Source organism: Neophocaena asiaeorientalis, unplaced genomic scaffold (assembly GCF_003031525.2).
Source record: "Neophocaena asiaeorientalis asiaeorientalis breed wild unplaced genomic scaffold, Neophocaena_asiaeorientalis_V1.1 scaffold591, whole genome shotgun sequence".
In the NCBI taxonomy this organism is placed as follows: Eukaryota; Metazoa; Chordata; class Mammalia; order Artiodactyla; family Phocoenidae; genus Neophocaena; species Neophocaena asiaeorientalis.
This window is the reverse complement of record NW_020173494.1, coordinates 1698283-1725401: the sequence shown is the minus strand read 5'-3', so window position 1 is coordinate 1725401 and position 27119 is coordinate 1698283. Positions and strand designations below refer to the sequence as shown.

The following is a 27119-nucleotide window of genomic DNA, read 5'->3' as shown; positions in this document are numbered from 1 at the left end:
TATTTAAGAGGATTTACTAGAGGTCCTTTAACTTCATTTGAAATCAAAATCTCTTTAGAAGTGCAGCAGAGAAAAGTTTAGGCTAGTATCTATGCATCTAGGTTTGTTGGTCAAAAATTAGGTCAGGTGGACTGCATTTATAATACTTCATTGAGGAAGAAATTTAAAATATCATTTATCTCATAAACGATAGTAGAATGTAAGGACTGTCATCTTTCCAAAGCTTGTTTCAGAACGTATTTATGGCTAAGTGTGTTTGAGAAATCTGTCACCTTTGCTAAATTAAATGGTAGGACATGAGAGCCACATTCTTCCTTTTCAACATTAAGCTATTTTAAGAATGGGAAGGTTCCTGCTGCTTGTGAGGTTTGGGCATCCAGAGTGGCAAACTCTATTGCCCATGTTTTAGTATCATGATTTGTCACTAGTGCTTCATTTGTTTCTTGGAAAAACACTTCAGTTCTCCCCATACGCATTTTAAATTAGATGTTCTACGCATTTTAAATTAGATGTTCGTACTTGACCAGCTTTGAAGGATTTGGGTTGTGGCAGACTGTTGCATTTCCTTTCAGTTTTGTAAACAGAAAGATGTTTGCAAAGTTACAAAGAAACTATTAACTATGTTCTGTATGTGATTTTTTTTTCCCCCTTAGGCTGAATGTGCTAAATTTAACTGTCCTAAAGTTATATAACATTTTACTGGAAGCATCTAGTTTTTTATTGTATGATAGAGGCTGACCTGACAGTATATTCTATATCTAGTTCTTGGAACCTTTATGAAACGTTTGGGGGAAAAAGTTGGTATGTTTTAGCCATTATTGCTTTTGAACTTTTTAAAAAGTTCTGTTTTGAGATTTTTAATAGTACTCAGAAGTATTTTATTTACGTTCTTTTAATCATTTTATACACAAGGTTCTCATTATACCTTATGTCCCTTAAGCATTCTGTAGTCTACAGCTCCATCAGCTTTGGGGAGGGTCCTGGTTTGTAATAGGAGTATTTTCTCTTTTGTTTAGAGGCTTATGATATATTTAGGGCTTCTGCTGGTCTTTCTGAAGCTTTTAACATAGTCATGGACCTAACAGATTACCTCACAATAGCAGGCACAAATACTGGTTTTTGATTAAGAATGCAAAATGAATTACTTGTCCTGAATACCACCTATGCAGGAAAGACTAGCGGCATTACCAGGACTTTTCCTTCCATTCTTTGTTGAAAGGGAAGCTCCCTAGTAGAATATATAATACATATACACAAGCTGGTGTTAAAAGATGTTCGTTGGTTTTGTTTAAATACGAAGAGAACATTCAAATTGTTTGAGTAACGTTTAGCTTTTGAAAAGGTTCATGCATTTGTTTTGATGTTGTCACCAACTACTGTAGCCCAAACTGCTGCACTTCTAATAGCACCCTTAAGTTAATTCTGGGTTATGCTTGTTTCTTGATTCCTCTTTCAACCTGATCAGAATGTACCACCAGTTCGTCTGCGACACAGACGATCACGCTCTGCGGGAGACAGATGGGTAGCTCATAAGCCTGCCTCTAACCTGCAAACTGAGACAGTCATGCAGCCACAGGTCCCTCACGCCATCACTGTATCTGTTGCAAATGAAAAGGCACTAGCTAAGTGTGAGAAGTACATGCTGACCCACCAGGAACTAGCCTCCGATGGGGAGATTGAAACTAAGCTAATTAAGGTAAAAAATTTACACAAGAGAAGGAAATATTCAAAAAGCTTAACAAAAAACCATTTACTCTTCCTCTGTGTCAACAGGAACTTAAGTGGGTATTTGATAAAACCTCTGTTTGTTAGAAAACTAAAGTAACTACTTAGATTATGAATCTGCTGAATTGGAACTAAATCCGCGACTTTCTGTCAAATGAGGCTTAGAGCCTCGGGTTTGTTAGAGGAGCTCCAGATGTATTATGTACTTTTAATTAATATGTTTTGTTTTAACCCCTACTTAAGAAGTAAACCAAACAAAGAACTCCTACCTTTGACTGTACTGTCACTTGAGGGAGTTCCCTGGCAGCCCTTGGTTAGGACTCCGCGCTTTCACTGACGAGGGCCCGAGTTCGATCCCTGGACCAGGAACTAAGATCCCACAAGCTGCACAGTGTGGCAAAACAAAGACAAAAACAACTGTACTGTTATTGGAATATGAGAGGAGGGCTACATCCAGAGAAGAAAGTATATTGCCTTCTAACATTTAGAAATTTCTGACAGATTTCTTGATCTCTAGTGTAGTTTTTAAATTATAGGTTGAATAAAAAGGAATGTTATTTTCTGCAATTAAGAATGCTGCTAATTATATTACATTGGACTTCTTTGTTTAGTGAGAGATACGTACACAAATCTTTAAAGTATTTTAACGGTACAGACCCAGCAGTCCAAGCACCATCTGGTTTTGTGGATGGCAGTTTCCATAAAACAGTAGAGTCTTAAATTTAATTTGAAATATATATGTATGTTTACCCTTTGGATGTACAAAAATGTGTAATGGTGACCTTTTCTCTTGGCTGTAGGGTGATGTTTATAAAACAAGGGGTGGTGGACAATCCGTCCAGTTTACTGAAATTGAGACTTTGAAACAAGAATCACCAACTGGGTGAGTGATGATCAACTTCCTTTCTTTAGAGGGCTGTCATTTCATTCTTGAGGAACAGACTAGCCTGTAAAATGTATCAGTTCTCTGAAGGAGAATGTATGCTATTTCCCTATTTCTAATATATTTCCTATTCTTATTTTCTGTTGCATTGTGTTTTCCCTTTTTCTGTAGTCGAAAACGAAGATCTTCCACAATAGCACCTGCCCAACCGGATGGAACAGAGTCTGAATGGACCGACGTAGAAACAAGGGTAGGAGTAAAAAGTATTTGCTAGGGATGTCATATTTTAAGGCCTACAGCTGTAGCTTTTCATGCCCTTTGAAACAAACAACTGAGGTCTGATCCCACATGGCCAGTGCAGCCTGTAGGCCCGTCCCCAGCACATCTGAGAAGGTATTTGTATTTCTGCTCTGGTTTTACTGGAGCTCTTTAGCTCAAAGCCCATTTTTAGGGTAGAGAGGGATAGGGCCCAAGAATCAAATCGGAGAGCATCACCCTAGAATAACAAGAACGCCCATCAAACTGATGGGAATCTTCTCAGGAGAACTTCCCTGTGGAACTGTTATTCTGGGAAGGTGGGGGTCAGCTGGCCAAGCTCTAGCCTTTGCCACTTTCTTCTTCCTGATAGAAAATGAGATTTACCTGGATGATCTCTAAAGACCCTTCCACCTCACAGTTTTTGTGGCACATCAAACAAATTTCAAGTACCTGATTGGTATTTTAACATACCTATCTGTGCTGGACTAGGAAGCAATGTTGGATTTCACCTTGGTTGAATCTATCTAAATAGATCTGTTTAATAGACTGCCGAGAGAAGCTGATCTTTCCTCTCTGTGGTTTTTCTCTCAGTGTTCTGTGGCTGTAGAGATGAGAGCAGGGTCTCAGCTGGGGCCTGGGTATCAGCACCACGCACAACCCAAGTGAGTACTGACCACGTGTGGCCTTTCTCTGTGTCTTTCCTCCCCACCACCCCTTCTCCCTACCAACCACTTTTTTTTTTTTTTAGAGGACCTATGTGGTTTTTGTTTGCCCGTTGGAATATCTGGGCCCTACTGGCAGACTACGCTAGGCAGTAGCAGTGCTGAGAACCCGGGGGCGGGGGGTGCTGAATAAGAGCAATTAGAGCTGTAAGAACATTCGCTCTTGTTCCTATTTTTGCCTGTGCTCATCAAGTTTTCAGAGGCTGAACTGAGATCGCCTATAAGGAGGGGAGGCTGGAGTCAGGGATGGCAGTTCCTCCTATAATCCATTTCCTAATACCCCTCTTGTTACAGCAAAAAATGTTCGCTAAAATAAAACGGAATGGCAGAATTTATGGCCCCTTTTTCTCCCCATATTAATCAAACCCGCTGCTTTTCAAATATCTACCTATACAGGTCCATGTGTCCATTTTTGACACATGTATTCCTTAGGCAGTTTGGGAAATCAGTGCAACAGGATATAAAGATGGAAAGTTGTTTTTTAAATTAAATACTAGATACGCATATTTTATAAGTTATTTGCTTTCTTAGAAGGACTTTTAACTCTTCCCATGATAAAACAGTAATTCTCTCAAAGCCCTCCTAGAGATTCATTGCAAAATTCAGCACTAAATGCTGGTTTTCATTTTCTTTCGTTTTTAGGCGCAAGAAGCCATGAATTGACAGTCCCAATAACAAAAGAACATTTTCATTTGTGTTGGTGATGTCTCCAAAGCAATGCCAGAAGGAGTCTTCTGAATGAATCATCTTGTAGAACTCCAGCTTTGTTGAATACCACAGACCTCAGATATGTATGTCATCATACACTGGCCTACATAAAGATTCCCCTATGGCTCCAAAGATATCTAGGATTCTACGAACTTGTTATATTATACACCTCGCCATATTTAATATTAATAACAGAAAGACACCTCTTTCTCATGCCGTATGAACTTTTTTATAATGCTATTTTTTTGTATATTTCTTGTATACTTATAAACTAATTCATGCATGTATTTGTCTTGGCTGATTAAGAAAGAATATATCTAGATCACGCTTTGCTTTTTATTGTGACTCTTCTACTTCCTGTCTGAATATTTAAGGGTTTATAAACAAAACAAATGCTGCTATTGATTAGCTGCAAGAATGCACTTTAGACATATATTTGACTATTCAAACTTAAAGATGTCAGAGACTGGCCAATACTAAAACCATTTTAGGAAGGTGTTCTGAATTTTGTATATATGTACTTTCTGACATTTAGATATACCAAAAGAATTGAAATAAAAAGCACTAAAATACAAGGTTGTGTGATAGTAATTTAACACTTAGTCCCAGAACCTAGCATTGTGCCTTGCTGGCACGTTTGTGGGATGAATTAAAAGAAAGCACTAGAAATTTCCCTCACCACGTTGAGGATACTTGTTTCAGCATGCAAAGGAACAGCTTCAAAAGGGGCTATTTCCTCTGTTGAAAACCAGGAACATTCTCCCAGCCCACTGGGTGTACTGCAGCCCCTGGGCAATCCTTTACACACAGACTGTGTTTGATTTAGAATCTTCCTTTTACTTCATTCAACTTAGGCTTTCAAGACCAGCACTCAGTCTCCAGGTATGAAAATTTTAAATTATTGATATTATACCCAACTCACATGCATAGATATAAGAAGCAAGTGATGGCAGCATGATGGCAGTGTGAGTTGTAAATAAAAGAGGGAAAAAAAAGGAACAACGAATGGGTCATTCATAACTGAACAAAAGTATCTCTGTACATTACACCAGAACATCCAAAAGATTTCTACTGATAAGCGCTACGGAATGGATGGACCTTGGCGAGGGCTGCAGATCCAAGGGAGCTGCTGAGCCTGCCTCAGCCCCACTCGCTGTGGGCACGGTGGGAAGCTAGACTGGGGGTGCAGCACTGGGTGGACAGGAGGTCCAGCCAGCCCGACAGAGAACCCGGCACACTGTGGGGAGCGGGACGGAGACCAGTTTGGAGGTAGCGAAAGAGCAGGAGCACACTGGGCGTCCACTGCCAGGGACAGCAGCCACCTCCCTCACAGAGGTCTCTAAGGAACTGCCTGGCGGGTCACAGCTGGAGGAACCTCTTTCTCTCCAGCAGCACGATTTCCTCAGGAGCGACCTGCCTGACTAGTGGAAGTGGAAAGAGGGAGACAAGAACAAAGGGCACTAGAGTATCTCACTCCCTGCCGTCTGTCTGCCTCATATTTCAGCAGGAGGTCCATGCGTGGCCCTCTGGGGGCTCCCCGCAATGGAGGATCTCCCTGCCAGGCTGTGGGCAACCACAGGTGCTGAGCCCACACTTGCCCGCTCTGCTGCCAGCTTTTTCACAGGCACTCCCTAGCACAGCCCCAGAGCCAGCTCAGGTAGAGAAACCGAAAACTTGAGCTATGGTGCCACCTTCTGGAGAATAAAAGCAAGGTTTCTAATTGCCAGTGTTGAACAAAGTAAGCAACTAATAAAAGAAAAATGTGTGCTACTTCAAACTCAATGGCAGGGGCACATTTTACCAAGCACTATGAAAAATCACAGTGATATGGTATCACAATGAGAAAAACTAATTCTCCAACTGAACCCAAAGGCACAGAATACTGTGACCTGATAAAGAATTAAAAACAGCTGTGATGAAGGATTTATTTGCTGAGCTACAAGAAAACTCAGGCAATTCAAGAATATAGAAATAAATTTACTGAATGTAAGGTGCTGTTTACCAAATATACTGAAATTTTTAAAAAGAACCAGACAAATTCTGGAGCTGAAGAATTCAATGAATGACATCAAGAATGTATAGAAAGCTTAGGAAATAAAGGCAGATGAGATCTGGGAAAGAATCTGCAACTCGGAGGGTAGAAATTTAGAAATGACTCAGGAGGAGAGAGAACTAAGATTTTTAAAAAGTGAAGAAAACCTACGAGAACTCTCATATATGACGACAAAATAAATATAAGAATAATGGTCTACCAGAAGGAGCAGAGAGGGAGAGGGGAGCAGAGAGTGTGTATTTAAAAAAATAATAGCTGAGAATCTCCCAAGCCTGGGGAGGGAAAGGGATATAAAAGTCCAATAAGCTAACAGGACACCCTATTATCTCAATGCAAAAAGACCTCCAAAACACACTATAATGAAACTGTCAAAAATCAAAGAAAAAAAAGAAAAAATCTTAAAGGCATCCAGGGCTTAAAAAAAAAGTAACCTACAAAGGAATCCCCACAAGGCTATCAGTGGATTTCCCAGCAGAAATTCTATAGGCCAGGAGAGAGGGGAATGACATATTCAAAGGGTTGAAGATAAATACGGCCAGCCAAGAATACTTTATCCAGCTAAGCTGACCTTCAGCTATGAAGGAGAAATAAAGGCTTTCCCAGACAAACAAAACCTGCCATGCAGGAAATGCTGAAAGGAGTTCTTCAGCTGAAACAGAATGATGCTAATTAGTGACATAAAAAACAATGAAAGTACACATAAAAAGAGGTAAAATTGGGACATCAAAAGTATAAAAGGGGAGGAGTAAAAGGTTGAATCTTTATAGGCGAATGAAAACAAGGTGCTATCAACAGCATGAAAAGGACTATTTTACCTATGAGATATAAGCCGCAAGGTAACCACAGAACAAAAATCTAGAGGCATGAAACAAAAAAAAAAAAAAAAAGGAGTGGGGGGAAGACTGAGCAAATCACTAAGGAAAACCACCACTTTACAAAGGTAGACAGAAACAAAAAAAAAGAAAGGAGACAGAAAGGAGTGACATCAATAATCACTCCAAATATATGATATCACTTATATGCAGAATCTAAAAAAAAAAAAAAAAAGGATACAAATGAACCTATTCACAAAACAGAAACAGACTAACAGACTAAGAAAATAAACTAGTTACCAAAGGGGAGGGATAAGTTGGCAGTTTGGGATTGATGCATTCATGCTGCTATATTTAAAATATTTAAAATGAAAAGACAACCCACAGAATGGGGTTTGTAAATGATGCTACCGACAAGGGATTAATCTCCAAAATATACAAACAGCTCATGCAACTCAATATCAAAAACAAACAAAACAACCCAATCAAAAACAACCCAGATCTAAATAGACATTTCTCCGAAGAAGACATACAGATGGCCAAAAAGCACATGAAAAGATGCTCAAGATCACTAATTATTATTAGAGAAATGCAAATCAAAGCTACGAGACATCACCTCACATTGGTCAGAATAGCCATCATCAAAAAATCTATAAATAATATATGCTGGAGAGGGTGTAGAGAAAAGGGGACCCTCCTACACTGTTGGTGGAAATGTAAACTGGTACAGCCACTATGGAGAACAGTATGGAGGTTCCTTAAAAAACTAAAAACAGAACTACTGTATGACCCAGCAATCCCATGCCCAGGCACCTACCCAAAGAAAACCATAATTCGAAAACATACACGCACCCCAATGTTCATTGTAGCACTATTTACAATAGCCAGGATATGGAAGAAACCTAAATATCCATCAAGAGAGGAATGGATAAAGAAGATATCTGCAGCAACATGGATGGACCTAGAGATTGTCATACTGAGTAAAGTCAGACAGAGAAAGGGACTTCCCTGGTGGTCCACTGGGTAAGACTACAAGCTCCCAACGCAGGGGGCCCAGGTTTGATCCCTGGTCAGGGAACTAGATATCTCATGTGTCGCAACTAAGAGTTCGCATGCCACAACTAAGAGACCACATGCTGCAACTAAGACCCAGTGCAGCCTAAATAAATAAATACTTTTAAAAGCCCAGAAAGACAAATATCAGATGATATCTTATATGCAGAATCTAAAAAAAAAAAAATGATACAAATGAACCTTATTTACAAAACAGAAAGACTCCCAAACTCAGAAAACAAATTTACGGTTACCAAAGGGGAGGGATAAATTGGGAGTTTGAGATTGACATATACACACTACTATATTTAAAATAGATAACAACAAGGACCTATTGTATAGCACAGGGAACTCTGCTCAATATTCTGTAATAACCTAAATGGGAAAAGAATTTGAAGAAGAATAGACACATGTATATGTATAACTGAACTACTTTGCTGTACACCTGAAACTAACACGACATTCTTTTTTTTTTGCGGTACGCGGGCCTCTCACTGTTGTGGCCTCTCCCGTTGCGGAGCACAGCCTCCGGATGCACATACTCAGCGGCCATGGCTCACGGGCCCCGCCGCTCCACAGCATGTGGGATCCTCCCGGACTGGGTCACGAACCCGTGTCCCCTGCATCGGCAGGCGGACTCTCAACCACTGCGCCACCAGGGAAGGCCCTAACATGACATTCTTAATCAACTAAACTCCAATATAAAATATAAATTAAAAAAAGACTAAATCAGGAAGAAATAGAAAATATGAACAGACCAATAATAGCCAACTAGATTAAGTCTGTAATCATAAACTTCCCAACAGAGAAAACCCCAGGACCAGATGGCTACACTGGCGAATTCTACCAAACATTCAAAGAATAATCAACATCAGTCCTTCCCAAACTCTTACAAAAATTTGAGAAGGTAACACTTCCACACTGATTCTACTGATATGAGGCCAGCATTACCCTGAAGCCAAAGCCAGATAAGGACACCACAAGAAATGAAAACGATAGATCAATACCCCTGATGAATACAAGAACAAAAAGTCTCAAGAGAGTATCAGCAAACTGAATTCAAGAACTCTTAAGGATTGTACACCATGACCAAGCGGGATTTATGCTTTGTATGCAAGGATGATTCAACATATGCAAATCAATAAACACAATATATATTCATAAAATGAAAGACAGAAGTCACGTGATCATCTCAGTAGATGCAGAAAAACCATTTGACAAAATACAACATCCTTTCATGATAAAAACCTTTAGGAGATTGGGTATAGAAGGAACATACCTAAACATAATAAAGGTCATGTATAACAAATGCAAACCTAACATTATACTCAATGGAGAAAGATTGAAAGCTTTTCTTCTAAGATCAGGAATAAGACAAGGATGTCCACTCTCACCATTCTTATTCAATATAGTGTTGGAAGCCCTAGCTAGTGTAACTAGGCAAGAAGAAGAAACAAAAGGCATCCAAATTGGGGAAAAATAAGTTACTCTTCCTGTATATAGAAATGAAGGTGATATGATCCTGTATAAAGATAATCCCAAAGACTCTACTAAAAAACTGTTGGAACTAATCAATGATGTCAGTAAAGTTGCAGGATACAACATCAAAATACAGATATTAGTTGGATTTCTACACACTAAGGAGAAAACATATGAAAAAGAAATGAAACTATCCCATTTGCAATAGCATCGAAACAATAACATACTGAGGAGTAATTTTCTTTTGTTTTTCTTTTTTCAACATCTTTATTGGAGTATAATTGCTTTACAATGGTGTGTTAGTTTCTGCTTTATAACGAAGTGAATCAGTTATACATATACATATATTCCCATATCTGTTCCCTCTTGCTTCTCCCTCCCTCCCACCCTCCCTATCCCATGTTTGATATTACGTGAAGCTGGGAGGTCTCTCGTGAACCAGTGTCCTGAAGTTGACTCTCCCACTTCAGAGGCACAGCACTGACTCCTGGCTGCAGCACCAAGAGCCTTTCATCCACACGGCTCAGAATAAAAGGGAGAAAAAGTAGCAAGAAAGAAAGAAAGAAAGAGGATAAAGAAAATAAGGATAAAATAAAATAAAGTTATTAAAATAAAAAATAATTATTAAGAAAAAATCCTCCTCAATTTGGGATGATTTGTTGTCTATTCAGGTATTCCACAGATGCAGGTACATCAAGTTGATTGTGGAGATTTAATCTGCTGCTCCTGAGGCTGTTGGAAGAGATTTCCCTTTCTCTTCTTTGCACAGCTCCCGCGGCTCAGCTTTGGATTTGGCCCAACCTCTGCGTGTAGGTCGCCGGAGGGCATCTGTTCTTCTCTCAGACAGGACGGGGTTAAAGGAGCCACTGATTCTGGGGCTCTGGCTCACTCAGGCCGGGGGGAGGGAGGGGCACGATGTGGGGCGAGCACCAGCCTGAGGCGCACCATGCATTCTCCAGGGGAAGTTGTCCCTGGATCCCGGGACCCTGGTAGTTGCGGGCTGCACAGGCTCCCAGGAGGGGAGGTGTGGACAGTGACCTGTGCTCGCACACAGGCTTCTTGGTGGCCGCAGCAGCAGCCTTAGCGTCTCATGCCCGTCTTTGGGGTCCGTGCTGTTAGCCGCGGCCCGCGCCCGTCTCCGGAGCTCCTTTAAGCAGCGCTCTTAATCCCTTCTCCTTGTGCACCAAGAAACAAAGAGGGAAGAAAAAGTCTCTTGCCTCTTTGGCAGGTCCAGACTTTTCCCCGGAGTCCGTCCGGCTAGCTGTGGCGCACTCACCCCCTTCAGGCTGTGTTCACACAGCCAACCCCAGTCCTCTCCCTGCGCTCCGACCGAAGCCGGAGCCTCAGCTCCCAGCCCCGCCCACGCCAGCGGGTCAGCAGACAAGCCTCTCGGGCTGGTGAGTACTGGTCAGCTCCGATCCTCTGTGCAGGAATCTCTCTGCTTTGCCCTCCGCACCCCTGTTGCTGTGCTCTCCTCCGTGGCTCTGAAGCTCCCAGCCTCCGCCACCCACAGTCTCCGCCCGCGAAGGGGCTCCTAGTGTGTGGAAACCTTTCCTCCTTCACAGCTCCCTCCCACTGGTGCGGGTCCCGTCCCTATTCTTTTGTCTCTGTTTATTCTTTTTTCTTTTGCCCTACCCAGGTACGTGGGGAGTTTCTTGCCTTTTGGGAGGTCTGAGGTCTTCTGCCAGCGTTCAGTACGTGTTCTGTAGGAGATGTTCCAAGTGTACATGTATTTCTGATGTATCTGTGGGGAGGAAGGTGATCTCTGTGTCTTACTCTTCCGCCATCTTCCCCCTTTGCCTTGTTTTTTGTTTAAATTTTTTTGGTTGTGCCTCGTGGCATGTGGGATCTTAGTTCCCTGAGCAGGAATCAAACTCACACACCCTGCAGTGGAAGTGCACAGTCTTAACCAATGGACTACCAGGTAAGTCCCAGGAATAAATTTAATCAAGGAAGTGAAAGATATGTACAACAAAAATTATAAGACTGCTGAAAGAAAGCAAAGAAGACATAACAAATAGAAAAGTATCTGTGCTCATGGATGAGAATATCGCTAAAATGTCTATAATATTCAAGACCATCTATAGATTCAATGCAATCCCCATCAAAATATCAACAGTATTCTTCACAGAAATAGAAAAAAAATCCTAAAATTTGTATGGAACCACAAAAGACCGCAAATAGCCAAAGTAATCCTGAAGAAAAAGAACAAACCTGGAGGTATCACACACTTCCTGATTTCAAACTGTACTACAAAGCTACAGTAATAAAAACAGTATGGTACTGGCACAAAAATAGACACATAGACCAAGAACAGAATAAAGAGCCCAGAATTAACCCCAGCCTATATGGTCAACTAATATTCAACAAGGGAGTCAAGAGCACCCAAAGTGGAGAAGACAGTTTCTTCAACAAATGGTGCTAGGAAACTGGATTAACATGTGTCTAGCAATGAAATTAAACCCATACCTTACACCACTCACAAAAATTAACTCAAAATGTATCACAAATTCAAACATAAGATCTTATACTATAAAACTCCTAGAATGAAACATAGGGAAGAAGTTTCTCAACACTGGTTTTGGCATTGATTTTTTTGGATATGACAACAAAAGTACAAACAACAAAAGCAAAAATCAACAATCAACAAATGTGAGTACATCAAGCTTAAAAGCGTTTGCACAGTAAAGTACAATTAACAAAATGAAAAGGCAACCTACAAAATGAGAGAAAATTTTTACAAACTATGTATCAGATAAAGGGTTAATATCCAAAACATATTTAAAAAACTCATACAACTCAATATCAGAAAAACAAACAAAAAACCCCAATCTGATTAAAAAGTGAGAAGAACAGACATTTTTTTTCAAAGAATACTTTCAACTGGTCAATGGGTTCATGAAAAGATGCTCAATATCACTAATCATCAGGGAAATGTGAATTAAAATCACAGTGAGCTATCACCTCATGCCTATTAAGAATGACAATCATCAAGAAGACAAGAGATAACAAGTGCTGGCAAGGATGTGAAGAAAAGGGAACCCTTACGCACTGTCAGTGGGAATGTAAATGGTGCAGGCACTATGGAAAACAGTATGAAGGTTCCTCAAAAAATTAAAAGTAGAACCCCCATATGATCCAGACATCAAAGATAAATAATACACAAGTACTTCTAGGTATCTAACTGAAGACAACGAAAATGCTACCTTGAAAAGATATCTATACCTCCATGTTCACTGCAGCATTATTTACAATAGCCAAGATATGGAAACAACCTAAGTGTCTACCAACGAATGAATGGACAAAGAAAATGTGTTATGTATAATAACAATGGAATATTACTCAACTATGAAAAGGAATAAAAGCTTGCCACTTGAGACAACATGGATAAACCCTGAGCATATTTTGCTAAGCGAGATAAGTTAGACAAGTACTGTCTAAGTCACTTATATGTGGAATTTTAAAAAGCCAAACTTGTAAAACTTGAGAGTAATATGGTGGTTACGGAGGACAGGAAAGATGTTAAGTTTACCTGCAACAAGTATAAATAAGCCCTAGAAATATAATGCACAGTACACTGAATATAGACAACAATACTGTATTATAAACATCAAACCTCCTAAGAGACTAGAACTTGATTATTCCAACTAGTAAAAAGAAAGAATAATTATGAAATGTGATACAGATGCTAAGTATTGCTACAATGGCAATATTATAATATATGAATGATCTAACTATACATTATAAGGTGTTGAACGCCTTAAAATTACACAATGTTATATGTCAAATATATTTCAATAAAAAATGAAAAGTAGATTTTTGCAATTGTAAAAAAAAAAGAAAGCACTAGATAATATAAAATAATTTGCCACTGAATTCACAAATTCAACGAATTGCCTGACAACCATAAATATATATGTATAAGTATGCTCTTCTAGACATTTCAACAAAAAACAAGGTTTGGGGACAACATAAATTAGAAGTACTATTGAACATCATGGCGAAATATCCATTCTTATCTGGGTGAACATACGTTTTTCTCTTAGTTTTTTTTTTTTTGAGGCTTAACTTTTTTATTACTAAAATTATAGTTTATCTGTTTTTTTATTAATAGTGAAGGCATGATATTAGTCCTAGCCAAACGCAGATTCAAAGGTTAAGGAAAAAGACAAAATCCACTTTCTTGTCACTAATAGTATAGTAGTAAGCAGTGTCATAGGTATGTTTCTAGAATGCTTCACAGCATCTCTCTCAATAGATGCTACTGTATTTCATCTATTTCTTGACTTTTTTTTTTTGGCAGTACGTGGGCGTCTCACTGATGTGGCCTCTCCTGCCGCAGAGCGCAGTCTCCGGACGTGCAGGCCCAGCGTCCATGGCTCACGGGGCCAGCTGCTCCATGGCACACGGGATCCTTCTGAACCGGGGCACGAACCTGCGTCCCCTGCATCAGCAGGCGGACTCTGAACCACTGCGCCACCATGGAAGCCCCTGACTATTTTTATTTTAAAAAAATATCCTATTGCTTAGTCTTTTGAAATACTTTTTTTTTTGGTCACGCCACGTGGCTTTTGGGATCTCAGTTCCCTGACCAGGGATGAAACCTGGGTCCCCAGCAGAAGTGTGGAGTCCTAACCACTGGACCGCCAGGGAATTCCTGTGAAATACATCTTAACAAGAAGTTTTTACTATGATACGGGAACGTGGGGTAGTAGAATTTGTCTGAACAGTATGTTGAATCTAGTAAGCCCCTGAACTACACAAAATAAAGGGAAATGCATGGGCAGTTGATGTTTTGCTTAAATAGTTCTCTTAAATAGTCATGAAGAATAGCTGTGGTTAATTGGGTGCTCAGTCTCTGATGCCCTGTAAAGGTGTTATTTATCATTTACAGGTGAAGAAATAGATGGAAAGAGTTAATGACCTGCTCAAGGACCCCCCCAAAGTCATAAATGATGAAGCTGATTTTTTAACCCAAGTCTGACATCAAAGCTGTTAACTATTTTGCTAATGACTGTGACTCATTTTTATAGTTTAACTATAAATTTCTTAGCCCTAGTCAATTTTACCTGATAATTTTTGATGTTTTACAAACAGGACTAGTTTTTAGTCTTTTCTTATTGGTTTGTAGAACTTTATATATCCTTTGGGTACTATGGGCCTCATATCTTCTCCCAATCTTTCTTTTCCCACTTTGGTTATAGTATTTTTTAAAAAAAAAACTTAAGGGACTTCCCTGGTGGACTTCCCTCCACGCTCCCAATGTAGGGGGCCCGGGTTCAATCTCTGGTCGGGGGGAACTAGATCCCGCATGCCACAACTAAGAGCCTGCATGCTGCAAAAAAGATCCTACATGCTGCAACTAAGGCCCGGTGCAGCCAAATAAATAAATAAATAAATAAAAACTTAATTTTTAGAAAAGTTTAAGACTTACAGAATAATTGTGAGGATAGTATAGAGTTCCCACATATCTCACAGCTAGCTGTCCCTATTCTTTTTCTTTTTAATGATATCTTTATTGAAAATTTTTGAAGTTTATTGAAAAAGTCATTAATTTTAATAATCTCTTTATATTCTCTATTTGATGAGACACTGTCAACACTTCTTCCTTTGTTTCTTTAAGCATGGTTTCCTTTGGTTCTTTGAACATATTTATAACGGCTACTTTAAGGTCTTTATTAAACCTAATATGCGATTGTTCTCATTGGCAGTTTTTGTCGCCTGCTATTTCCCCAAACATGTAGTTTTCCTTTCTTTGTAGGTCTTGTATTCTTTTTTTTCCCTTTGGAAACTAGACATTTTAGGTAATATACCAAGACTAGGTATTGGTTCTCTGGCTTTTTGCTTACTTGTTTAGTGGTTGGCTTGATGAGTTTAGTGAAGTCTGTTTTCTCCCCGCATTGTGAAATATCTAATGTTGCTCTTAGATGGAGCAGCCTTGAGCATGCACAGTCACTCTGGGATGGCAGTGATTTTGGCAGGGCTGTCTTTGTTTCTTTCCCTGGCCACAACCAGCGGTGAAGCCCCACTGATTGACAAGCTGCCCCTATTTTTTAACACACCAGTATGATATAATCGTTACAATTAATAAACCAGTATTGATATATTTACTAAAGTCCATATTGTATTTAGATTTCCTTAGTTTTTACCTAATATCTTTTGTCTTTCCCAAAATTCCATGCAGGAAACCATATTACATTTAGTCATTGTGTTTCCTTAGGCTCTTCTTGGCTGTGACAGTTTTTCAGACTTGGTTTTTTCAGACTTTTGGCTTTTATTGGGTTGGCCAGAAAGTACCTTCGGTTTTCAAGTAAAAATAAAAGACACATTTTTCATTATCTTACGGAGATGGCTAAACTCTAAAATAGTAATTGGAACAGAAGCAGAGAAAGCAGGCATCCTTTTTTGTTCCTGATTTTAAAGAGTTTGTTTCAAAAGTTTCATCATTAAGTATGATGTCTGCTATACATTTTTGGTAGATACCTTAGGATATGGAATTTACCTTCTACCCCAGTTTTCTACGATCCATGGGAATGGTTAATTTTATCAAGTGATTTTTCTGAGTCTATAAGAAGTTCATGTAGATTTCCTCTTTAATTTGTTAATGAATTATTTTTAAAAGATTTCATTATGTTGAACTATCCTGTTTAGTAACGATATACCATATTTTTACATACAGTACAGATTCAGTTCATTAATTTTTTTGGCTTTTGTCCCCCAGTTTGAGATATAACTGACTGTAATATTTTATTTTGGAATGTGTTTACATTCATAACTGAGACGAGTCTACAATTTACCTTTCTCACACTCTAAGGTTCAGGTTTTGCTACTACGGTTATAAAACAACTTGGGGAACAAAATATTAATTTAATTCAAAAAGTATTTCTTAGAGACTTCCTTGCTGGTGCAGTGGTTAAGAATCCACCTGCCAATGCAAGGGACACGGGTTCGAGTCCGGGTCCGGGAGGGTCTCACATGCCATGGAGCAACTAAGCCCATGCGCCACAACTACTGAGCCTGCGCTCTAGATCCCACAAGCCACAACTACTGAGCCCGTGTGCCACAACTACTAAAGCCTGCTTGCTTAGAGCCTGTGCTCCGCAAGGGAAGCCACTGCAATGAGAAGCCCGTGCAGCGCAACAAAAGAGTAGACCCCGCTCGCTCCAAAAAAAAAAAAAAAAAAAAAAAAAAAAAGACCCAATGCAGCTAAAAATAATTAAATAAATTTATATATATATGAAAGTATTTCTTATACAGATGGCCAACAGGCACATGAAAAGATGTTCAACATCCCTAATTATTACAGAAATGCATATCAAAATTACAATAAGGTACCACATCACATGGTCAGAATGGCCATCATTAGAAAGTCTACAAATAACAAATGCTGCATGTGGATGTGGAGCAAAAGTAACCCTCCTACACTGTTGGTGGGAATGTAAGTTGGTGCAGCCACTATGGAAAGCAGTATGAAAGTTCCTCAGAAAACTAAAAATAGAATTACCGTATGATTCATCAATCCCACTTCTGGGCATATATCCAGACAAAACTGTGATTCAAAAAGATACATGCACCCTGGGACTTCCCTGGTGGTCCAGTGGTTAAGAACCCACCTTCTAATGCAGGGGACACGGGTTCAATCCCTGCTTGGGGAACTAAGATCCCACACGCCATGGAGCAACTAAGACCGTGTGTGCCGAAACTACTGAGCACACAAGCCACAACTAGAGAGCCCGCGTGCCGCCAACTACACACAGCCCATGTGCTCTGGAGCCTGCACGCCACAACTACAGAGCCCATGTGCTCTGGTGCCCACACGCCACAATTAGAGAGCCCGCATGCCACAACTAGAGAGAAGCCCGTGTGCTGCAATGAAAGATCCCCCATGCTGCAATGAAGATCCCGTACAACAAAGATCTGACACAGCCAAAGATAAATAAATAAATAATACATATTTTTTTGAAAAATAGAGACTATCAGAAGTCAAAGAAGCTATTAGAGACTATTGAGATATTAGAAGACTCAAGAGACAACTGGAAATGGTTCCTACCAGTCAGAAACAAGATAATTAGAGCATCAAAAAGAATGGCAACTGTAATGTACTAAAATAAATAAAATATATATTTAAGAAAAAAATAACTTCTCCCTTTGATTAAAAGAAAAAAAAAGATATATGCACCCTTATGTTCATAGCAGCACTATTCACAATAGCCAAGACATGGAAACAATCTAAATGTCCATCGACAGATGAATGTATAAAGAAGATGTGGTACATATACACAATGGAATATTACTCAGCCATAAAAAAGAAAGACACAATGCCACTGGCAGCAACATGATGCAACTAGAGATTATCATACTAAGTGAAGTAACTCAAAGAGAGAGAGAGGACAGACAGCAGAAGCAAGAAGAACTACAATTCTCCAGCCTGTAGAAGGAACAGCACATTTACAGAAAAGCAGACAAAATGAAAAGGCAGAAGACTTTGTGCCAGATGAAGGAATAAGATAAAACCCCAGAGAAACAACTAAATGAAGTGGAGATGGTCAACATTCCTGAAAAAGAATTCAGAATAATGATAGTGAAGATGCTCCAGGACCTTGGAAAAAGAATGGATGTAAAGATCCAGAAGATGCAAGAAATGTTTAACAAACACCCAGAAGAGTTAAAGAGCAAACAAACAGAGATGAAAATACAATAACTGAAATGAAAAATACACTAGAAGGAATCAATAGCAGAATAACTGAGGCAGAAGAACGGATAAGTGACCTGGAAGACAGAATGGTGGAATTCACTGCTGTGGAACAGAATAAAGAAAAAAGAATGAAAAGAAATGAAGACAGCCTAAGAGACCTCTGGGACAACATTAAACGCAACAACATTCGCATTATAGGGGTCCCAGAAGGAGAAGAGAGAGAAAAAGGACCTGAGAAAACATTTGAAGAGATTATAGTCGAAAACTTCCCTAACATGGGAAAGGAAATAGCCACCTAACTCCAGGAAGCGCAGAGAGTCCCACACAGGATAAACCCAAGGAGAAACATGCTGAGACACATAGTAATCAAATTGGCAAAAATTAAAGACAAAGAAAAATTACTGAAAGCAACAAGGGAAAAACAACAAATAACACACAAGGGAACTCCCATAAGGTTAACAGCTGATTTCTCAGCAGAAACTCTACAAGACAAAAAGGAGTGGCATGATATACTTAAAGTGAAGAAAGGGAAGAACCTACAACCAAGATTACCCGGCAAGGATCTCATTCACATTCAATGGAGAAATCAAAAGTTTTACAGACAAGCAAAAGCTAAGAGAATTCAGCACCACCAAACCAGCTCTACAACAAATGCTAAAGGAACTTCTCTAAGTGGGAAACACAAGAGTAGAAAAGGATCTACAAAAACAAAACCATAACAATTAAGAAAATGGTAATAAAAACATACATATCGATAATTACCTTAAACATGAGTGGATTAAATGCTCCAACCACAAGACACAGGCTCGCTAAAAGGATACAAAAACAAGACCCATATATATACTGTCGAGAAGAAACCCACTTCAGACCTAGGGACACATACAGACTGAAACTGAGGGGATGGAAAAAGATATTCCATGTAAACGGAAATCAAAAGAAAGCTGGAGTAGCAATACTCATATCAGATAAAATACACTTTAAAATAAAGAATGTTACAAAAGACAAGGAAGGACACTACATAATGATCAAGGGATCAATCCAAGAAGACATAACAATTATAAATATACACGCACCCAATATAGAAGCACCTCAACATATAAGGCAACTGTTAACAGCTATAAAAGTCGAAATCGACAGTAACGCAATAATAGCGGGGGACTTTAACACCTCACTTATACTAATGGACAGATCATCCAAACAGAAAATAAATAAGGAAACACAAGTTTTAAATGACACAATAGACCAGATAGACTTAATTGATATTTATAGGACATTCCATCCCAAAACAACAGAATACACATTCTTCTCAAGTGCACACACAACATTCTCCAGGATAGATCACATCTTGGGTAACAATTCAAGCGTCAGTAAATTTAAGAAAACTGAAATCATATCAAGCATCCTTTCTGAACACAACGCTATGAGATTAGAAATCAATTACAGGGAAAAACACGTAAAAAACACAAACACATGGAGGCTAACCAATACATTACTAAATAACCGAGAGATCACTGAAGAAATCAAAGAGGAAATTAAAAAATACCTAAAGACAAAAGACAATGAAAACACGACGATCCAACACCTATGGGATGCAGCAAAAGCAGTTGTGAAAGGGAAGTTTATAGCAATACAAGCCTACCTCAAGAAATAAGAAACATTTCAAATAAACAACCTAAGCTTCCACCTAAAGGAACTAGAGAAAGAAGAACAAAACCCAAAGTTAGTAGAAGGAAAGATATCATAAACATCAGAGCAGAAATAAATGAAATAGAAGCAAAGAAAACAACAGGAAAGATAAATAAAACTAAAAGCTGGTTCTTTGAGAAGATAAGCAAAATTGACAAACCATTAAAACAAAATTAACAAACCATAAGCCAGACTCATGAAGAAAAAGAGGAAGAGGACTCAAATGAATAAAATTAAAAATGAAAAAGAAGTTACAACAGACATCACAGAAATACAAAGCATCCTAAGAGACTACTACAAGCAACTCTATGCCAATAAAATGGACAACCTGGAAGAAATGGACAAATTCTTAGAAAGGTACAACCTTCCAAGACTGAACCAGGAAGAAATAGAAAATTTGAACAGACCAATCACAAGTAATGAAATTGAAATTGTGATTAAAAATCTTCGAACAAACAAAAGTCCAGGACCAGATGGCTTCACAGGTGAATTCTATCAAACATTTAGAAAAGAGCTAACACCCATCTTTCTCAAACTCTTCCAAAAAATTGTAGAGGAAGAAACACTCCCAAACTCATTCTATGAGGCCACCATCACTCTGATACCAAAACCAGACGATACTACAAAAAAACAAAATTACAGACCAGTATCACTAATAAATATAGATGCAAAAATCCTCAACAGAACACTAGCAAACAGAATCCAACAATACATTAAAAGGATCATACATCATGATCAAGTGGGATTTATCCCAGGGATGCAAGGATTCTTCAGTATACACAAATCAACCAATGTGATACACCATATTAACAAACTGGAGAATAAAAACCATATGATCATCTCAATAGATGCAGAAAAAGCTTTTGACAAAATTCAACACCCATTTATGATAAAAACTCCCCAGGAGGGTCCTCTCACGGGGACCTGGCCTGAGGAGCAGTGGCTGAAGCTTCGAGACTAGGGCGACGCAAAAGCCATGTGGATGAAAGGCTCTTGGTGCTGCAGCCAGGAGTCAGTGCTGTGCTCTATTATTCAACATAGTTTTGGAAATCCTAGCCACGGCAATCAGAGAAGAAAAAGAAATAAAAGGAATCTAAACTGGAAAAGAAAAAGTAAAACTGTCACTGTTTGCAGATGACACGATACTATACATTCAGAATCCTAAAGATGGCACCAGAAAACTACTACAGCTAATCAATCAATTTGTTAAAGTTGCAGGATACAAAATTAATGCACAGAAATCTCTTGCATTCCTATACACTAATGATGAAAAGTCGGAAAGAGAAATTAAGGAAACGCTCCCATCTACCATTGCAACAAAAATACCTAGGAATAAACTTACGTAGGGTAAGGCAGAAGACCTGTAAGCAGAAAACTATAAGACAATGCTGAAAGAAATTAAAGATGATGCAAACAGATGGAGAGATATACCATGTTCTTGGATTGGAAGAATCAATATTGTGAAAATGACTATACTCTCCAAAGCAATCTACAAATTCAATGCAATCCCTAGCAAATTACCAGTGGCATTTTTTACAGAACTAGAACAAAAAATCTTAAAATTTGTATGGAGACACAAAAGACCCTGAATAGGCAAAGCAGTCTTGATGGGAAAAAACGGAGCTGGAGTAATCAGACTCCCTGATTTCAGACTATACTACAAAGCTACAGTCATCAAGATAATATGGTACTGGCACAAAAACAGAAATATAGAACAATGGAACAAGACAGAAAGCCCAGAGATAAACCTATGCACCTATGGTCAACTAATCTATGACAAAGGAGGCAAGGATGTACAGTGGAGAAAAAAAAGTCTCTTCAATAAATGGAGCTGGGAAGACTGGACAGCTACATGTAAAAGAATAAAATTAGAACAGTCTGTAACACCATCTGCAAAAATAAACTCAAAATGGATTAGAGACCTAAATCTAAGACTGGACACTATAAAACTCTTAGGGGAAAACATAGGAAGAACACTCTGTGACATAAATCACAGCAAGATCTTTTTTGATCCACCGCCTAGAGTAATGGAAATAAAAACAAAAATAAACAAATGGGACCTAATGAAACTTCAAGGCTTTTGCAAACCAAAGCAAACTACAAACAAGACGAAAAGACAACCCTCAGAATAGGAGAAAATATTTGCAAACGAATTAATGGACAAAGGATTAATCTCCAAAATATATAAACAGCTCATGCAGCTCAATATCAAAAAAACAAACAGCCCAATCAAAAACTGGCAGAAGACCTAAATGGACATTTCTCCGAAGAAGACATACAGATGGCCAAGAGGCACATGAAAAGCTACTCAACATCACTAATTACTAGAGAAATGCAAATCAAAACTACAATGAGGTATCACTTCACACCAGTTAGAATGGGCATCATCAGAAAATCTACAAACAACAAATGCTGGAGAGGGTGTGGAGAAAAGGGAACCCTCTTGCACTGTTGGTGGGAATGTAAATTGATACACCCACGATGGAGATCAGTATGAAGGTTCCTTAAAAAACTAAAAGCAGAATTGCCACGTGACCCAGCAATCCCACTACTGGGCATATACCCAGAGAAAACCATAATTCAAAAAGACACATGCACCCCCCAATGTTCATTGCAGCACTATTTACAATAGCCAGGTCACGGAAGCAACCTAAATGCCCCTCGACAGACAAATGGATAAAGAAGATGTGGGACATATATACAATGGAATATTACTCAGCCATAAAAAGGAACGAATTGGGTCATTTGTAGAGACGTGGATGCATCTAGAGACTGTCATACAGAGAGAAGTCAGAAAAAGAAAAACAAATATTGTATATTAACGCATATATGTGGAGCCCAGAAAAATGGTACAGATGAACCAGTTTGCAGGGCAGAAGTTGAGACACAGATGTAGAGAACAAATGTATGGACACCACGGGGGGAAGTGGCAGGGGAGATTGGGATTGACATATACATACTAATATGTATAAAATGGATAACTAATAAAAACCTGCTGTATAAAATAAATAAATAAAATTCAAAAAAGAAAGACAAATACCATATGATATTCCTTATATGTGGAATCTAAAATATGACACAAATAAGCTTATCTATGAAACAGAAACAGAGGCACAGACACAGAGAACCAACTTGTGGTTGCCAGTGGGGAGGCGGTTGGAGGACGGATGGACTGGGAGGTTGGGGTTAGCAGATGTAAGCTTTTATACATAGAATGGATAAACAACAAGGTCCTACTGTATAGCACAGGGAACTATATTCAATATCCTATGATAAACCATAATGGAAAAGAATGTTAAAAAAAGAATGTACATATACGTATAAAGGAATCACTTTGCTGTACAGCACAAATTAACACAACATTGTAAAACAACTACAATAAAAAAACTATTTCTTATTAGTAGAGTTTAAAATGGGAAAAATCTTGTTTTACTGTGTGTTGATATGTATTATATTCACCAGATCGGTTTTTTGTTAAGTACACTGGTGAGGGAAGTATGTTTTGGACTGATTCATTCTGGCTTTGGAAACGTTTGAATTTTTCAATAACTTTATGTTTTCCCTCCCAGATTCCACTATAATTGCTTCCTAGATTTAGATGAACACTCAAAACAAGTTTTATTTTTAGAAACCTTGATAGTGTTTTTCTAAAAAGCTTTCTAAAAAATTTGGGATATTAAGATATGTTTACATTTGTGGCTAAGATGAACCCAAGTGGGACTCTAAATTGGGGGATTCCAATGGAAATATTTGGTCAGGGATGATGAGATAATGGCATTCATTAAACAAAGCAGATTCCTGGGGAAAACAAAAAACAAAAAACTGAATCACCTTTCCAGGAAACTAGGCAAATTCCAAGAGGGAAATAACTGATGAAATGTAAAGATTACCATTTTGTTAGTAGGAGTTAAATTTAAGGTTCAGGTATGTAATAAATGATACACATACACGTTGTAGACAATTCAAAATATCAAAAATAAAGGAAAAGTTAAGACACTGATGAAAGACTGAAGACCCAAATAAATGGAAAGATATTCCATGCTCATGGTTGTAAGAATACTGATAAAATGTCCATACTACCCAAAGCAATCTACAGATTCGATGCAATCCCTGTCAAAATTCCAATGGCATTTTTCATAGAAATAAAACAACCCTAAAATTTATATGGAACCACAACACATCCTGAATAGCCAAAGCAATCTTGATAAAGAAGAACAAAGCTGGAGACATCACAAAGCTATAGTAATCAAACAGTATAAAAACAAACACATAGATCCATGGAACAGAATAGAGAGCCCAGAAATAACTCATGCATATACAGTCAATTAATTTATGACAAAGGAGCTAAGAATATACAATATTCAATAAATGCTGTTGGGAAACTAGACAGCCACATGCAAAAGGATGAAAGACCACTATCTTACACAATACACAAAAAATTACCTCAAAACGGATTAAAGAACTGAATGTAAGGCCTGAAACCATAAAGCTCCTAGAAGAAAGCATAAAGCAGTAAGCTCCTTGTCACAGGTCTTGGTGATGATTTTTTGGATCTGACTCCAAAAGCAAAGGCAATAAAAGCAAAAACAAATTAGTGGGACTACAGTAAACTAAAACACATCTGCATTGAAGAGGAAACCATCAACAAAATGAAAAGGCAACCTACTGAATGGGAAAAGATATTTGCAAATCATGTACCTGACAAAGAGTTAATATCCAAAATATATTAAAAACTCATACAACTCGGGCTTCCCTGGTGGCGCAGTGGTTGAGAGTCCGCCTGCCAATGCAGGGGACACGGGTTCGTGCCCCGGTCCGGGAAGATCCCACGTGCCGCGGAGCGGCTGGGCCCGTGAGCCATGGCCGCTGAGCCTGCGCGTCCGGAGCCTGTGCTCCAGAACGGGAGAGGCCACAACGGGAGAGGCCCATGTACCGCAAAAAAAAAAAAGAAACCAAACTCATACAACTCAATAACAAAAAAACAAACAATCAAATTAAACAACAGGCAGATCTGAATAGATATTTTTTCAAAGAAGACATACAGATGGGAAACAGGTACTTGAAAAGGCGCTCAACATCACTAACAATCAGGGAAACACCAACCACAATGAGCTATCACCTCCCACCTGTTAAGAATGGCTATCATCAACAAGAGCTAACAAGTGTTGGTGAAGACGTGGACAAAGGGAACCCTTACGCACTGTTGGTGGGAATGTAAATTGGTGCAGGCGCTACAGAAAACAGTACAGAGGTTCCTTCAAAAATTAAAACTACTATTATCTGGCCCACACCCAACCCACAGCACTGGATTCCGAACACGGCCCAGGCAGGCGTGGCAGTGCCCCCTTGACATGAAGTGGCCTGCGTGGCCAGGGAACCCCACGGCCCCCTGTCAGGACAGTGTGGCATTGCCAGCCAACTCTAGATATAGTGCACCAGGTAGTGCCCCGTCCACCTGCCCCACTGCTGGGCAGGAGATGCACTTGTTTGGGGTCTACCGTGTCTGGGCACAAACAGCTCCCCTTAAACCGCCACCCAAGGGCACAGCAGGACAATGGCCTCTGCCCTGTGCCCCTCATTCTCTGACTCCCTCAGTGGCCCAGAGGCTGCCTCCCACTGGGCTCTCTGGCTGCATCCCCACACCTCGTTGGGGAGCGCCTTCTCACCTGGCCTGTTCCCACTAGTTGGAAAGAGCTGCATAGATCAGTCCCCATCAAGTTTGTACAGTCCTTGTAACTACTCCCCCGCAAACCCACCCCCTTCGGTTCTGCCTGGGACTGGACTGGGTCCACCATGCCAGCCCTTTTGGACGTAACTCCTGTAGTATCTGCTTTGACCCCTGCCCCAGTCTTTGCTCCCTGGGTCCCCTGTCCTCTGGACTGGAAGTTAAGGAAGGCTGCATGGAGGAAGCAGCTGCTCTCACTATTCAGTGTAAGTGGGAGGGTGTCTTGGCAGAGAAGGGTGCTTCCCTATGTACGGGCTTACCAGCAGCCCTGGCCCACTGGGACAGCTTCGATGCAGGAGGGTGGGGTGCAGGGCCTCCTCACTAGTCTCTGCTCCCTTCCAGGCACTTGCCTGCTGCATTAGCAGCTAGTCTTGTTTGGGCCCACGCTGCCCTCCCCTCTGCTCTTCAGCAGTCCTGCCTCCATGCCCACTCGTGCACTTGGCTGCTTCAGCACTCACGCCCAGCGCTGTAAGACTTGTGTCTCTGAATGGACTGTGAGCCCCTAGGGCAGGGCTCCGTCAGTCAACCTTGTGTCCCTGCTACACATCGGTGCTATTAAACATGAGTTAGATCCATGGGGGGAAAAAAAAAATCCAGAAATTCTGAGTATTTACTAGAAGACAATGAAAAACACTAACTTGAAAAGATACCTGCACCCCCATGTTCACTGCAGCATTATTTACAATCTCCAATGCATGGAAACGACCTAAGCGTCCACCAACAGATGAATGGATAAGGAAAATGTGATGGAATACTATTCAGCAAAAAAAGAATAAACTCTTGCCATCTGAGACAACATAGGCGGAACTTGAGAGCGTTATGCTAAGTGAAATAAGTCAGAGAAAGGCAAATACCGTATGACCTCATTATATGTGGAATCTAAACAAACAGACAAAAAACAAACTAAAAAACCAAAAACAAGCTCATAGATACAGGAAACAGATTTGTGGTTGCCCGAGGTGGGGATGCAGGGCTGAGTGAAATTGGTGAAGGGGGATCAAAGCTACAAATTTCCAGTTACAAAATAAATAAGTCATGGGGATGTAAGGTACAGCATGGTGACTACTGTTAATAATGTACCACACACTGAAAAGTTGCTTACAGAGTAGACCTCATCACACACAAATAAATTTGTTCTCTATGTATGATTGATGGATGTTAATTAGACTTACTATGATGATCACTTCCCAATATAAACGAATATGGAAGATGTCATACACCTGAAACTAATATATCAATTATACCTCAATTTAAAAAATTCTAAAGAAAACCTCTCAGCATGAACCCAACACCTGTTTCGTTAGCTTCAAAGGACACAAA

At 39.5% G+C, this 27119-nt stretch overlaps 1 protein-coding gene and 1 long non-coding RNA gene across 5 annotated transcripts in view; one reads left to right on the top strand and one right to left on the bottom strand.

Annotated features, from left to right (window-relative positions):
* KIF23 (kinesin family member 23) overlaps positions 1–4865 on the top strand; it is a 39306-nt gene extending 34441 nt beyond the window's left edge. For 2 of the 4 annotated variants that reach the window (XM_024747539.1, XM_024747537.1), the window contains 4 exons: positions 2526–2608; positions 2780–2858; positions 3458–3528; positions 4231–4865. In XM_024747539.1, coding sequence (XP_024603307.1) covers positions 2526–2608; positions 2780–2858; positions 3458–3528; positions 4231–4246 — 249 coding nt within the window. In that variant the 3' untranslated portion in view covers positions 4247–4865. Of the gene's footprint in view, positions 1–1465; positions 1697–2525; positions 2609–2779; positions 2859–3457; positions 3529–4230 lie in introns of all 4 variants that reach the window. The other 2 variants (XM_024747538.1, XM_024747536.1) reach the window with 2 other exon arrangements.
* The window catches only part of LOC112401343 (uncharacterized), a 32074-nt gene that overhangs the window by 4237 nt on the left and 718 nt on the right, over positions 1–27119 (bottom strand). Inside the window, exon 2 of the long non-coding RNA XR_003003566.1 lies at positions 1995–2109. This is a non-coding gene — a long non-coding RNA (uncharacterized LOC112401343). The remainder of the gene's footprint in view (positions 1–1994; positions 2110–27119) is intronic.